The sequence below is a fragment of the Bactrocera tryoni genome, chromosome 1 (genome assembly GCF_016617805.1).
Source record: "Bactrocera tryoni isolate S06 chromosome 1, CSIRO_BtryS06_freeze2, whole genome shotgun sequence".
In the NCBI taxonomy this organism is placed as follows: domain Eukaryota; kingdom Metazoa; phylum Arthropoda; class Insecta; order Diptera; family Tephritidae; genus Bactrocera; species Bactrocera tryoni.
The window spans coordinates 75375642-75389032 of record NC_052499.1 but is presented as its reverse complement, the minus strand read 5'-3'; the positions used below and the strand labels follow the sequence as shown (position 1 = coordinate 75389032).

The following is a 13391-nucleotide window of genomic DNA, read 5'->3' as shown; positions in this document are numbered from 1 at the left end:
AATATATGAGAGCTAAAGCTAATACATACAAACGCCGTAAATTTAAACGATTTATGTTTTTATGTAAGTTATCAAATCTTAAATGCTAAATAGTTTGAGTAAATTCGTGTGATTTTGATTAAAAGGTAGTATTTCACAAAAATTATTGTATTACAAAATAATGCATAAAAAATAAACCTAGCAAAAGTAAAATAAAAAAATATGTTTACAAAAAAGTATATATAAAGAAAATTCCAAAAAAATAATCCTGGCAAAGGTATAATATTAAAAATTATGTTTACAGGGGAAAAAATTAATAAAATATTCCAAAAAAATAAAATATATGTAAAATATAATGCTTAATTTTTTTTTCGTTGTAAAGAGCAGCGGTAAATAATCTTAATTATGCGCAAAATTGACGAGTGTAAGGAATAAAACTTACAATAATATATACTATAAGAATATTTTTATATTTTTTACAATTTCTTAACATAAAATAAAAGCTTTTGTAAAAACCAATAATTTCAAATAATTGTTTACCAACATATGGTAAGAGTTATCAAAGTCATATATCATGCAACCAATGTAAAGCACTATTGACCCGCTCAGTACATGTGTGTATGTGTGTGTTTATTAATAAACTTAGGATTCTACGCTAAAAATACAAATAAACAGCTTGCAAATCGACGCTTTGAATTGTTTACATCAATTAACTTTTTTGTTTTTCTTTTTTGGCACATCGAGGGTACAGTTTAGCAGCGAAAATTTATGAACTAACCGCTATAAATTTTCGAAAAAGCAAATTAAAAATTTACAAAATTGCTGGCGGTTTATAAAAGCGAACATTTGAACGTATATACTTACATACATAAAGGCATAAATATTTAAGCATATTTATAGCTTGCACACTCGCTTTTCAAGTAAAATATTTACACAGCTGCACCTTGTTGCAATTATAAAGTTATCGAGAATTCTAAAGCGGCTACGCCATATTACATACATAATTATGCAGTTAATTACGCACATTGTATATAGTATGTGTGTGTGTGTATATGTATATGCAAAATATGAGTGAGAGTCTATCTTAATACGCGAAATATATGCTTAGAAAATATAAAATTTGATTCGGCTGCTTGAACATCCTTCACTTTCTTGTAGGTTTTTGTATGTAAAAACAGCTTCATGTATTTATATGTTAAGTATAAGTAAATGTATGTATGTATATCACCTTAACTGTATGCAAACATGTGTGTGTCTGTATGAATTTTAGCATAATTAAATATTTGTTTTCTTTTTTATCCTTAATATATTTTAATATATATGTATGTATATGTATATATGCAGTATGAAAATATTTAAATGATTTAGCTTTCTTTTTTATTGCATTAAATTTATATTTGCTTCCTAATGACTATTGTCTAATCGTATTATCAGTGCATCGACAACGTTGTAGATCTCGTCGAAATGTGGTCGTGCTTCAGCTTCGGCGCACCAGCACTTTAACATCAGCCGATACATTTCGGGCGGTGTGTTTTCAGGCGTTGGCATACGATAGCCTGTAAGAGGGAGAGAGAGGAATATAAATTTTAACAATTATTATAATTTTGTTCAACAGTCTGCTGAAAAATAGAAATTATATTCTAAGTTTCCTATATTACTACTATATGACTGTTATATTAGCTATTTTTGAGGTTTTATAGACTGAACAGGGTATACAAGGTGCGTTCCAAAGTAAACAGGCCTAAAAAAACACAAATGATTATTGCGGCAAAATCAATTTATTTTATTCAAAATAGTCTCCTTCTGCTTTACACAGCTTTTTGCACGGTCCAAAAGCATGTCGAACGAATGTTTTAGCTCGTTGGTCGGTCTGGCCGCCATTATGCCGGTGCAAGCCTTTCGAATGGCCTCTACGTCTGCATAACGCTTTCCTTTCATGGGCAAATGCATTTTTCCGAAAAGGAAGTAGTCGCACGGTGCCATATCAGGTGAATACGGGAGTGGTTAATGATAAAAATTTGATTTTTGGGCAAATAAACCTCTTTAATGATGCCCTTCGTATGTTGGATTCTGAGCAATTTTTGGTCCTCAGTCAATTTGTGTGGAACAAACCGTGCACTCACCTTTCGTAAGACAAAATGTTCGGTCAAAATGCGATAAAACGCTGTTTTGGAGATGTTCAATTCCATTTCCATGAATTTCAATGATGATTTCGGCGGATTTTTGATGAATTGACGCACAGTTTCGATGGAATTTCCGGTGATCACGGATTTTGATTGGCCCACATGTTGATCGTCATTTATGTCCCCACGAGCACTTTGAAAACGTTGAAACCACTGGTGCACTCTGCTACGGGATAGGCAATCATTGCCATAAACATGCTTCATCAATTGAAACGTTTTGATAAAAATTTTACCAATTTTAAAACAAAAGTTAATGTTGGCTCTTTGTTCGAAGCTCATTTTCGCACCGAGAACACAAACATACTGACACTTAAAACGCAATAACTTCACTTCCAACCCATGAAATATCATGAAATTCTCTCTGGACAATCGATAAAAATAGCAGATTATAACGCACTAGTCGACGCCACCAGGGGGCGCTAGATTCAAAAAGTCCTGTTTACTTTGGAACGCACTTTGTAATAAATTTGCGACGATTGTTGTAAAAGCCGGAAGGAAAAATCGGGATATACATATGTATATAAATGATCAGCATGACGAACTCATATTGTGAAACACAGACGAAGAAGCTTCAGACATGCCGGAACACTGCACTCCGGACTACATATCATAGGGTGCCTCTTGATGTCTTCTATCGAACATTCATAACAACACAGTGAGGTCTGTATGTTCTCAGCTAAGGAGCTTAATGAATTCCTCTCCAAACAGTTTCCGTTTGGGTGTTTTCGTAGAAATCAATCCTAAAGTAACCTGCTTGAAATGGATTTTTGTAAAAGCCGCATGACTTTAACCACCTCCCTGCATGCTCTGCTAACCTTACATATCTGACACCCCTCTTCCTATGTCGCTTTTTCTTTTTAGTTAATATAAAATACATATTCGGGTTCCTCACTTGCAAAAACGCACAGAAAATCATTTTTATGGTAAGAGTTTTTCAATTTAGACGAATAAACATGTAAAAAATTTGTAAAGCTGACGAAACAAAGAAATTACGCTATCTTCAGAACATACAATTTTACACAAATTAGTAATATTTGATCGCGTCGAAAACATGGATGCTTACTGAATCTTATTGATTGAAATTATTTAAACTAAGTTTAATTTTTTTATTCTCACTCACCTGCATCGATTCTCTCGCGTGCACGTGAATTACTCATACCCGAGTAGGGTGTGTCACCTTTGGAGAAAATTTCCCACATTAAAATACCGTAGGACCAAACATCACACAATGAGGTATATTTGCCGAAATTTAATGCCTCCGGCGCTGTCCATTTAACAGGAATTTGCTTCATGCCATCGGAAACTGTAAGGGGAGAAACATATCATTAATAATTAAAAACAAAAATTAGCAAAAAATTAAAATTATAAAATTTTATTTTTTTTCAATATTATTTATAATACTTCATATAATTTTTTTTAGAGAATTATATCGTATATTTAACTTTTGCCTCCTTTGTAAGCAATATATCTAAACAATTGCAACACTTTTTGGCCCCGTCAGCTTTGTTTTGGAATTATCCAACCTTACTTTTCATATTTTCGGACCATTTTTGTACTTACCTATATACTCTTCTTCTTCACGTGACATTCCGAAATCTGAGATTTTCACCGAGTTTTCGAAATCAACCAAACAATTACGTGCGGCGAGATCACGATGTATGCAGTTTTTAGATTCCAAATAGCGCATACCTAAATTGAAATTAAATAAATATTTAAAATATTAATAATATTATGCAACATTTTCGAATAACTAAAAATAATATTTTCAACTTACCAGCCGCTGCGTCTCGACACATGCCCATCTGTTGACGTGTCGTCAATGAATTTGAGTTCTTACGCAAATAATTTAGTAAAGAGCCACCTGAAAAGTAATAATAAAAATTAATTTATTTTCAAATATTTTCGATAATTTTAGAATATTATTGATTTAAAATATGGCGCTGTTCGTGTTACACACAATGTAAAGCAAAAATCATGGTGAACTCATATTAGCAAACATCAAAGCCTTAAAGTTCAGTGAGAAATTTCTAGTGAAAAACACTTTTCGGCAGAATTCCAAATGCATTTTGACAACCTTGTCATCTTTAATTAACCCACCTGGCACGAGTTCCATGACGATCATAATCGGCTGCTTTTGCACACAAATACCAATTAATTTGACAATATTCGGGTGATCGTATTGCTTGAGAATGCGACCCTCTTGCAGGAATTTGCGTTTTTGTTCATCGGGCAGGGTCATGCGGCAAGTTTTCACAGCGACATCCTGTTTTGTGGACTTCAACTTGGCTTTGTAGACATCGCCGAAGTTACCCTGCAAATAATTGATCACAAAAATTATAAATATCATTGCTTTTTGTTTGCTCACTCACACGTCCGATTTTCTCGAGCAACACGACATCATCATTGCTCAACTCCCAACGTTCGCGACAAATGGCACGTCGCAAGATGGCACCCGATTTAACTGTGACCGGCAGCTCCGACTGATACTGATGCATAATTAGCTCCTGAATGCTGGGAAATGGTGGACCTTCGAAACGGAAATGCCCATCGACTGTGGTTTGCACGATGAAATGCTTGTGACCATTCCAACAAACGCTGAGCACAATTTGACTCTCTTCGTTGCGTATGGTCTCGCGTACCAGAAAATCACCGTCGTTGTTGAGCAAGCGCACGACTTCTTCGCGTGGCAATACGCCATGGAACCACTCTTCTTCGTACAGTGGCCGATTGGTGGACAGCGACATCTGTGAAGTAAATTAGCGTGTGGTTTAATGCGTTATATAAGGTTTTTCATATAATTTGCTTAATTTTAGTAATACAAAATGATTAAAACATAAAAATCAGCGAAAGCAGCTGTTTACACAAAATCTTTGTACATTTACATGCCCACAGAAAAATAAAGATTTGTAGCAAGAATCAAAAGAGTGTTTGAAAAAAACATTATTTTGCTGGAAAATATAGTAGTACTAACTTAAGGTAAGCGATTTATATTAACGTGGCTAGCATATTTACAAAATTTTATTTACTTGAATATATTAATTAAAGAATAAATAGTAACAAATAAGATTTGTTAACAATAAAAAAATTGTTTTATAAGTTTATATTATATAAAAAACACAAGATTTTTAATAGTGTAAGACTTTAATATGATAATTATCGATTGTTGTTATTATTCTATATACATAAGAAACAAGGATTAAACAAGAAGAAGAAAGGCAACAAACTTCGGCTGTACCGAGGCTACAATACCCTTTATGGGGTTAAATGGGTTTCCCAGTTTAAAAAAATCAAAAATTTTTTCTTATTGAATTCTATAACATCTATATATTGTCCTAAATTTTCAAGTTGATCCGACTAATAGTTTCGGAGATACAGCCTTGAGAACATGTGCGTTTAGGACTAGCTAGGCTGAGTTCGGTGTCTTTAAAAGCGTTTTTCTCAAAACTATGTTTTCAAAGTCGGTTGTCAAGATTTCTCGCGAACTACTCAACCGATCTTGATAAAATTTTACACAGGTCTTCGAGATAGCATTTACAAGGTCTTGAACGAAGGATTTTTCTTTTAATTACAACTATTAAAAAAAAAAATGTCGAGAAATAAAAAAATTATTGAAAAAAGGCCGTTTTTTGCCCGAGGAAACCCATGTAACCCCTTATACAGATATATACATATATACCTTGCTTACAACGTAAAAGAGTATGAAAATATTTAAATCATTATTTTGATCGATCAGTTTATATGACAGTCATAAGCTACATATAGTGATTTGATTAGATGAATTATGTCGGAGCTAATACCGTCGTCTCAGACAACATTACCAGATAAAATTAAGAATGTACCTTTTCAAATAAAACCATAAAAAGTTTTGATTATCATCGGATAGTTTTTATGGCGATATGTGTTTTAATAATCCGATATGACTTTTTATGAGAGAAGAATATTCCACCAATGCCTATGTTTTGTATAATAAACTAGACTGTACGTTGATTGCCTTTTATATTTCAGAATTTGGCAACCCCAGTGTTGCAATCTGACGACTGACAACTTTATAGTAAAGTTTGACATCTTTCATGTTATTTCGACTTCCAACGTAGGTTATCTCAGCTACAGTACTTCAATGAACTTAAATCAATTTTTGGCGATAAAGCTACATTATAAAACAGTGTTAATCGATATTAAAGTGAATTCAATCGAGATCGTAGATCATTCGAAAACGAGTTTTATGAGGGTCGTCCAAAATCAGTTATTGTTCAAGAAACTATTAACTAACTGATATTGCAAGATCGTCATATGACCTATCGTGGTATTGAGACAATAATGACGAATAATTGACGAACATTTGATTGCAGACATTTTTTTCGCGTGGGATCCCACACAATTTGTTGATTGCTCAAAAACGGCTGGTGTCGATTGGTCGAGAGAAATGTTTGAAAAATACCATGATTTGAAACACGTTTATGGCAACATTATATGTGATGAATCGTTGAGCCTGAAAGTAAACAGCAGTCAGTTTCAAAATTATCCAAATCCAGCAAAAGCTGTTCACGCTCAAAGCATTTTCAAGCAAATGCTTGACGGGTTGGCTGTTTTCGTGGAAAAACTACACTTGTCGCAACCATATCACTAGAATACGAGTAATGTAGAAGAGTAAACTTTGAGTGGTATGCAACCATTTTAGTGCCAGTTGTCTTTCAAGAAATCAAGAAAACCAACCACCGAAGACGGTTCACTCTTCACCACGAGCACTTACACATAGACTGAAACAACTGCATTTTGAGCACTCAGAACACCGATTTGATGAATAAACCACCGTAAAGTCACGACTTGGCAGCGAATAGCTTGCTTTTGTTCTCGAATTTCGAAATATAAAAGTCAACTACGTATACCATATACTGAAGTAAGTTTGACTGTAACAACACTGACCACAAAATAAAGGATAGAATTCGTTTGGAAATCTAACGTAAGAAGAAATAAAGAGTGTTATAATAAAAAATACTCTAGGATCGTGTGTAACTTTAACAAATGCTTGAACTATAGTTTCATATCTGATATGTTTTTCTGATCTGTTCTGATTTTCTCATAATTGTGACAACCTTTTCATGAACAATATATCCAGAGGAAAAATACCTTCAAGGCACGGACATTTGAAAATAAAAAAGGAACCGTGAAGTTCTCTACAACTTTTTGGCAAGATATTAATACACGATTATATTAATTCTAAATATAATGTGGCCTGCAAATGACTTCATTAAATGGTATTAACTTTTAACAAACAAAAAACAAAAAAAAAGAAAGCAAAGCTGCCAGCTTCTTTATAAGTTGGTTGAATTTATTAAAGCTTTGACATAAGATGGCAACAATAATGGGTTTATATCCTAGTTTTATTCAGATACAGGCAAGTAAGCTCTGTGATACACCCATTTCATATACATATATATCATTAGAACCTATGACCAATTTATGAAACTTTAATTCAACTTCTTGGTTGAAATTTTATTTATTCTTAGGAGCGTCAAACCTCAAATTGGAAACTTTGACAGAACCGATAACCTACTTGAACCATTATTCAGCTTATATTCTGAAACGAGTAAAAAAGCTGCTGCAAACTGCTTTTCGAGTCAATTGTGGATCAGAGAGCAGACAAGTCAGCAAAGAGTATTCGCACCTTATAAATAGTGGTTTGAGATAAAAGAACGAATAACTAACTAAAATGTTTATTTCATTAACGAAATTAATAGTCACGATCTGCATTAATCGATTGTTTTTTTCACACATCACTGAAAACGTAAACAATATAAATATTGAAATATATTACTTGACAATCATAGGTGACGCTATAACATCTATATGTATGCACATATCTAGCTAAATTTAGATATATTCGGTCGACTTTATTTTTATTGAGACAAAAAACAATAACAACAGAAATATGCCGAAAAACCACGGACCCGCATTTGTCAATATCTTGCATGGAATATTTTGTGCTGTCAAATATTGCTTCGAAGTATATTTCAAGTATATACGAGTACAAATATTTTTAGGTGGTTACGTAGAACGAACTAAGTTTATGGCTTTTTTACAAATTTGTTTTGGCATTAAAAGTGCCATTACTCACATCCGGTTGAGAGCATTGTGGTTTGGTTTGGAGTTCTTAGCTACACACTATTTTTGGAAATTTATAGCACCAAAATGCTTTATTTATACTTCAATTTATAGGTTTTTAAAAAAATTTTTTATATTTTGTAAGTTTTTGGTTAATCTGAAAGAAATATTTTCGCACAAGCAGAGCTGCATGCACATTTGTTATTGTATTTTGAGATAGTATTTTTATTAATTTCAATTTTTTATCGCTAATTTTTTCTTTCTCAACACATAATATTTGAAAACCAAAATAAAAAAAAGTATTTTTTTTTGTAAAACACTTAAGCAGCCATGAGTCTTACAAGCACAAACGACTTGGGCCGTTTCTTTCTGCCTGGCGCCACCGGCGGCCCTACGATTTCTGTCGGTGTCAGTAGTTGTGAGGAGCTACAACTACTAAAACCCGAAGAGCTCATTCTGAAGAAGCTGAAATGCTGCAGGATGCCCTCCGTTTTGATACTTAAAATTTACTAGTTCTCGAAATTGAAAATTCCCGGCAGTTCAATATTTATCCGTATAATTTATATTGATCTTCACATATTCTAAAATATGCGGAATTCTCTTAGGCAAGTATCGGCACAAAACGCGGCACAAATTGACGCAACCGACGACTGACTGACTGAGGGAACTGAATGCGGCTGATATTCAGCAATATTTAGATGCTAAAAATCGTTTCGAAAATATACAAATGAAAAGAAATTTGAAAAAGTCGAGTGAAAATCGCCTATACTTTGCATGTCTTCACTGCTCACGCTTTTCACACAAACAACAATTATATGTACATATTATAGTCGCGATGCTCTTGAATTTTCGCTCGATCGGAGAGCATTGGCCTATTTAGAGAAATAGAAATCGGTACACGGCACAATTCGACGCTCCCTGTTTTGCCAGCTTCAAGCATTTATGGCTTCTTGCTCTTGTTTCTTCCTTATCAGACTCAGCCGTTCCCATTTAGACATATTCTGTAGCGAATTCCGCCAGAGAGCGCCATTAGATTAGTTTATTTGTTAGTTCAATGGATAATTGCTAATTTTAGGGCAACCGCAAAAATTGCTCTTTGAAAAGATTTTTTTCACTCTTCGCGTCCCATGTGAAATCGCTGCCTGCTAGTCAGTGGCTGCATGACTCAATCCTGGCACGTGTCCAAAAATCGATTTGCTTGATTTAGTGCAAATAACCAGAAGTTAAATTAACCGGCTGCTTTTGCAAATTTTTATTTATTTGTAAACAATTATGGTATATTATTACGTGTAACAGATGGAGATGAGCTCAACGTATATGAACTGCGGGATAGAGAGATAAACAAAATAATATACTTCTAATTTTGCCGACGACAATGGGTACAACTGCCCTAATATGTGAAATATCAAATTATTCAAAGTTATAACAAGTCTAGCGTTATTTTAGAAATAGAAGCATAAAATTGCTCTCATAACGGGTTGTTCAATAATAGCGCTACAAACGCACGGACACGCTTACAGAAGTCCAGACGCTGAACCCAATTTTCGACGGTTCCCAAGCATAAATGGGCCGATTTTGCTGCAATTTCAAGCTCAATATTCGTACGAAGACCATAGATTTGACGTAGCCACACAGGAAATAGTCTAACGACGTCAAATGGTATGACCGAGGCGGCCAATTGACCAGATCATTTCATGAGATAACACGTTCACCAAACTTGGTTTTCAATAAATCGATTGTGATATTCGCTATGTGACTTGTGGCATCGTCCCGTTGAAACCATATATTGTCCAAGTCCATATCATCCAAATCGAGTCAAAAATATTCGGTTATCATTGAACGGTATCGATTCCCATTCACATTAAAGTGCCGATCGGAAGAAGTACGGCCCAATGATGCCGCCGGCACATAAACCGCACCAAACCATACTTTTTTCGGGCTACAATGGTGATTCATGGAGCACGTGTAATTGCTGGTTTTTCGAAGCCTTTCACCAGCGATTCTGGTGGTCAAGCAGCTTCAGTTCTCCCTTCAATTTGATCTTGTAAGGATGTAGGCAAAGATCTTTTCGCAAAATTCGCCACAATGACTTCATAGAGATGCCCAACGCTTAACAAGGACGTGTGAGAGACTGATTTGAGTCTTCTTCAATTACATAATGCGCTAGCGGTAGCAATATTCTCGACACTACAGGCACTTTTTTGTCTTTCAAATTTTTCCGCTACTCGCTCAACTGTTGATCTGACAGAACGATTATGATGACTATAAATTTAACGTAGCGCTCTTAAAGTTGAGGGCACTGACTCCGAATTTCGGTAGTAAGTTTTAATAATTTCGACTTGTATAATAATTTCGATATGTATATCCTTCCATAATGAAATAGAAAACCTCACTGAAGAGAATTGTCAAAAGAACGAAAAAAATATAGCGTCATAATCTGTCCCTATCGGTCTACTTACGTAGCGTCCCAATTGAAAAACCCGTTATATCATTTTTAATAACAATGGCTAATTAAAAAGAAGTGAATTGACTTATCTACTTATTTTTTGCACAAAAAATTTCACTTTGAACAAAATATTTAAATATCATTGAAGTGAAAAGTTTTAATAGGGCAACAACGTAGTTGTGTATATCAGCTGTTTGGATATGACGCTGCGCTCTTCAAAATGTTCAAGAAGCTGGCTTCAAGACGCCATTTGCTGGCAAGAAAATTTTACTGTCGTCTAGTCGTCTATGTGTTCAAAGTTTAAGTATGAACTGGTTAACTTAAAACTAAATTTTAAATATATACATATGTATATCTAGGTATGTGTATTATAATAAATAAGTACATATATCTATATATTTACACTGATTAGAATAAAATAGCGGTTATTAAACAAAGTCTTATAAAAAACAATAAATTATTTACAACAAAATTTTCATGCCAAGAAAATTCGCCAAGTGTACCAGGTAGTAATTGGAAAGTCACTTCAGCAAGTCAGAAAATTCTCAGCATTTTTTAACAATTAATAACCAATATTATTTACAGCGGCTGAACATGCAGAAATATTCATCAGATAAGCTTATACAAGTACATATATATGTAAATATACACTAAGGAATACCCGTTAATTAGGTGAAAACTTAAAATATGCGAGCTCGTAAGCGCTCAGGTGTGTAAGAATGATAAATAATGCAGAGATATTCCAGTAAGTGTTTGCAATAAACATAAAAACCCCATTTAACGACAGTAAAACTTAATGATTATGAAGGTCAAAGCGCGGCTAGCAACGCCTGGATGCGCTAATTGCTATACATTACGAAAAAGTGGGTGGCAATATGTGTTTTTTTTTATTGTTGGTGTCTTATGGTGCATAGCTGATGTACATACATACGTACAGAGAGTGTGCAGAGAGTGAGAGTGGTCAAAATAAAAAAAAACACAAAAATATCTAGTAAACAAAATGCTAAATTGTGAGCAAAACACAGCTACGTCTATATTGGATGCAAAATGCAGCTACAGTTGCGAGTAATTATAAATGCAGCTACGGATGCAAATTTCACAGTAAATATATGATATGGTATATGCCTTTCGGCGCCTCCCTTGCTGCGCCTGCGTTCGTGCAACTGCGCTGGCCGCTGCTGCTTTTTCTACGACTACAACTACTCACACTCATCGCCAAGCTGGGCACGCTGTAGCAGTGCTCCTTCAGGCTGAGGTGATCCTCGCCACCGCTGCCTTCGTCCTCGGCCTCGGCAGAGCTTGTCGAATCGAAGTGCGCTGCTGGCTCGATGAAGGCGATCTTATTTGTGCACTTCTCGGGCGGACATGTGCAGAATTCTTCAACGCCTGCATCGCAGTGTTCCGCGTTGACTTCGTCGCGCTTGAAACCGAAGTCTTTGCTGAAGTCGAACATGTTCTTGGACGGATGTACGCGCCGTCGCTTCGTGCATTGTTTGCATATTTTATCGCGTTTAATTTGGAAATTGAGTAACTTGGCGCGGAACGTTTGACGCAGCGCTTTGGACTTCTTTTGTATCTTTGGCACTTTCAGGCGTAGCTTAGCGGTCATGGCTAATGGCTCGGTTTTGGACGGATTCGTGGTCGCATCAGCTGTGGCAGCTGTCACCGGTGTTTGCGTTGTGGTACTCGTTGTATTATCTGCTGTTGTGTTGTGATTGTTATTGTTGTTAGTTGACGTTTTATCTTTGGTCACGCTGCCGTTACTCTTTAGCTTGGTGTCTGTCTCACTTGTTGTGTTCTGTGTAGCTGCGCTTTCAGTTTCTACATTGTTTTTATCTGCGCCGTCATTGGCGCGCCCATTGCTCTGCGTTGACTTGCCCAGCTCAGGATCGATTAACTCAAACTGATCGCTAGTCTCTTTGTATTCCACCAACGTAATGGTTGTCTTCGGCACTTTCGGCATTGCATTCTTCTTCGTGAACTCCTTGAGATTGGTCATAATCGCGTTTATGGATTTTTGTGAGAATGAAACGGAGCGTTTCTTGGTGTTGCCACCACCACCATTAACGTCACTATCTTTCTCCTTGCGCGTAGCACACGTTCGGCAGTCTGAACTCGAGCTTGACGAACGTTTCGAAGAGCAATGCGTCTCCTGTTCTTCGGCAGTTTTCGTGCGTGTTGTGACTCCGGCAGTATCAGCTGACTCGATAGCATCGAAGTTTAATTGAGGCCGTGCTGTGGCAGCTTGTGGCAACTGACGTTTCAGACGATCATCCAGTGTACGATTCAATTCATCGATTTTATCCAAATGCGCATCGATTGAGTTCTTCACTGCCACTTGTGTTTCTAAAACAGCCGTGGGACCCGCCACTATTGTCGCACTGCTATTGCTCTCCGAAACCACATCCAAGTCCTTCTTCTCCACCACCTCTGTGCGCAATTCGCGTGCACACTCGACCGTTAGTCTTGTGCTGTCTTCCCGATTGATTTCGATTTTCACGTTTTCTTGTCGTCGCAAAGCTAACTCACCACTTCTAACACTGTCGCAGTCACCCCCCAACGACTCACAACCCCCTAACAAATCGGCATATATATTAATACTATTATTATTGTTGTTCGTGTGATCGTGTAACTCTGGCTCATTCGGGTTAGTATCAATGGATATAACAAAAGCGGTTGGC

At 35.8% G+C, this 13391-nt stretch overlaps 1 protein-coding gene across 6 annotated transcripts in view; it reads right to left on the bottom strand.

The window, feature by feature from the left end:
* Positions 1 to 1383: 1383 nt before the first annotated feature.
* LOC120781075 (tyrosine-protein kinase Fer) overlaps positions 1384 to 13391 on the bottom strand; it is a 92640-nt gene continuing 80632 nt past the window's right edge. For 5 of the 6 annotated variants that reach the window (XM_040113223.1, XM_040113239.1, XM_040113245.1 and 2 more), the window contains 6 exons: positions 4532 to 4906; positions 4260 to 4473; positions 3937 to 4023; positions 3723 to 3851; positions 3283 to 3465; positions 1384 to 1535 (listed from right to left, as the gene is read on the bottom strand). In XM_040113223.1, the coding sequence (XP_039969157.1) occupies positions 1384 to 1535; positions 3283 to 3465; positions 3723 to 3851; positions 3937 to 4023; positions 4260 to 4473; positions 4532 to 4906 (1140 nt within the window). Of the gene's footprint in view, positions 1536 to 3282; positions 3466 to 3722; positions 3852 to 3936; positions 4024 to 4259; positions 4474 to 4531; positions 4907 to 8605; positions 8888 to 13391 lie in introns of those variants that run through there. The other variant, XM_040113249.1, reaches the window with a different exon arrangement.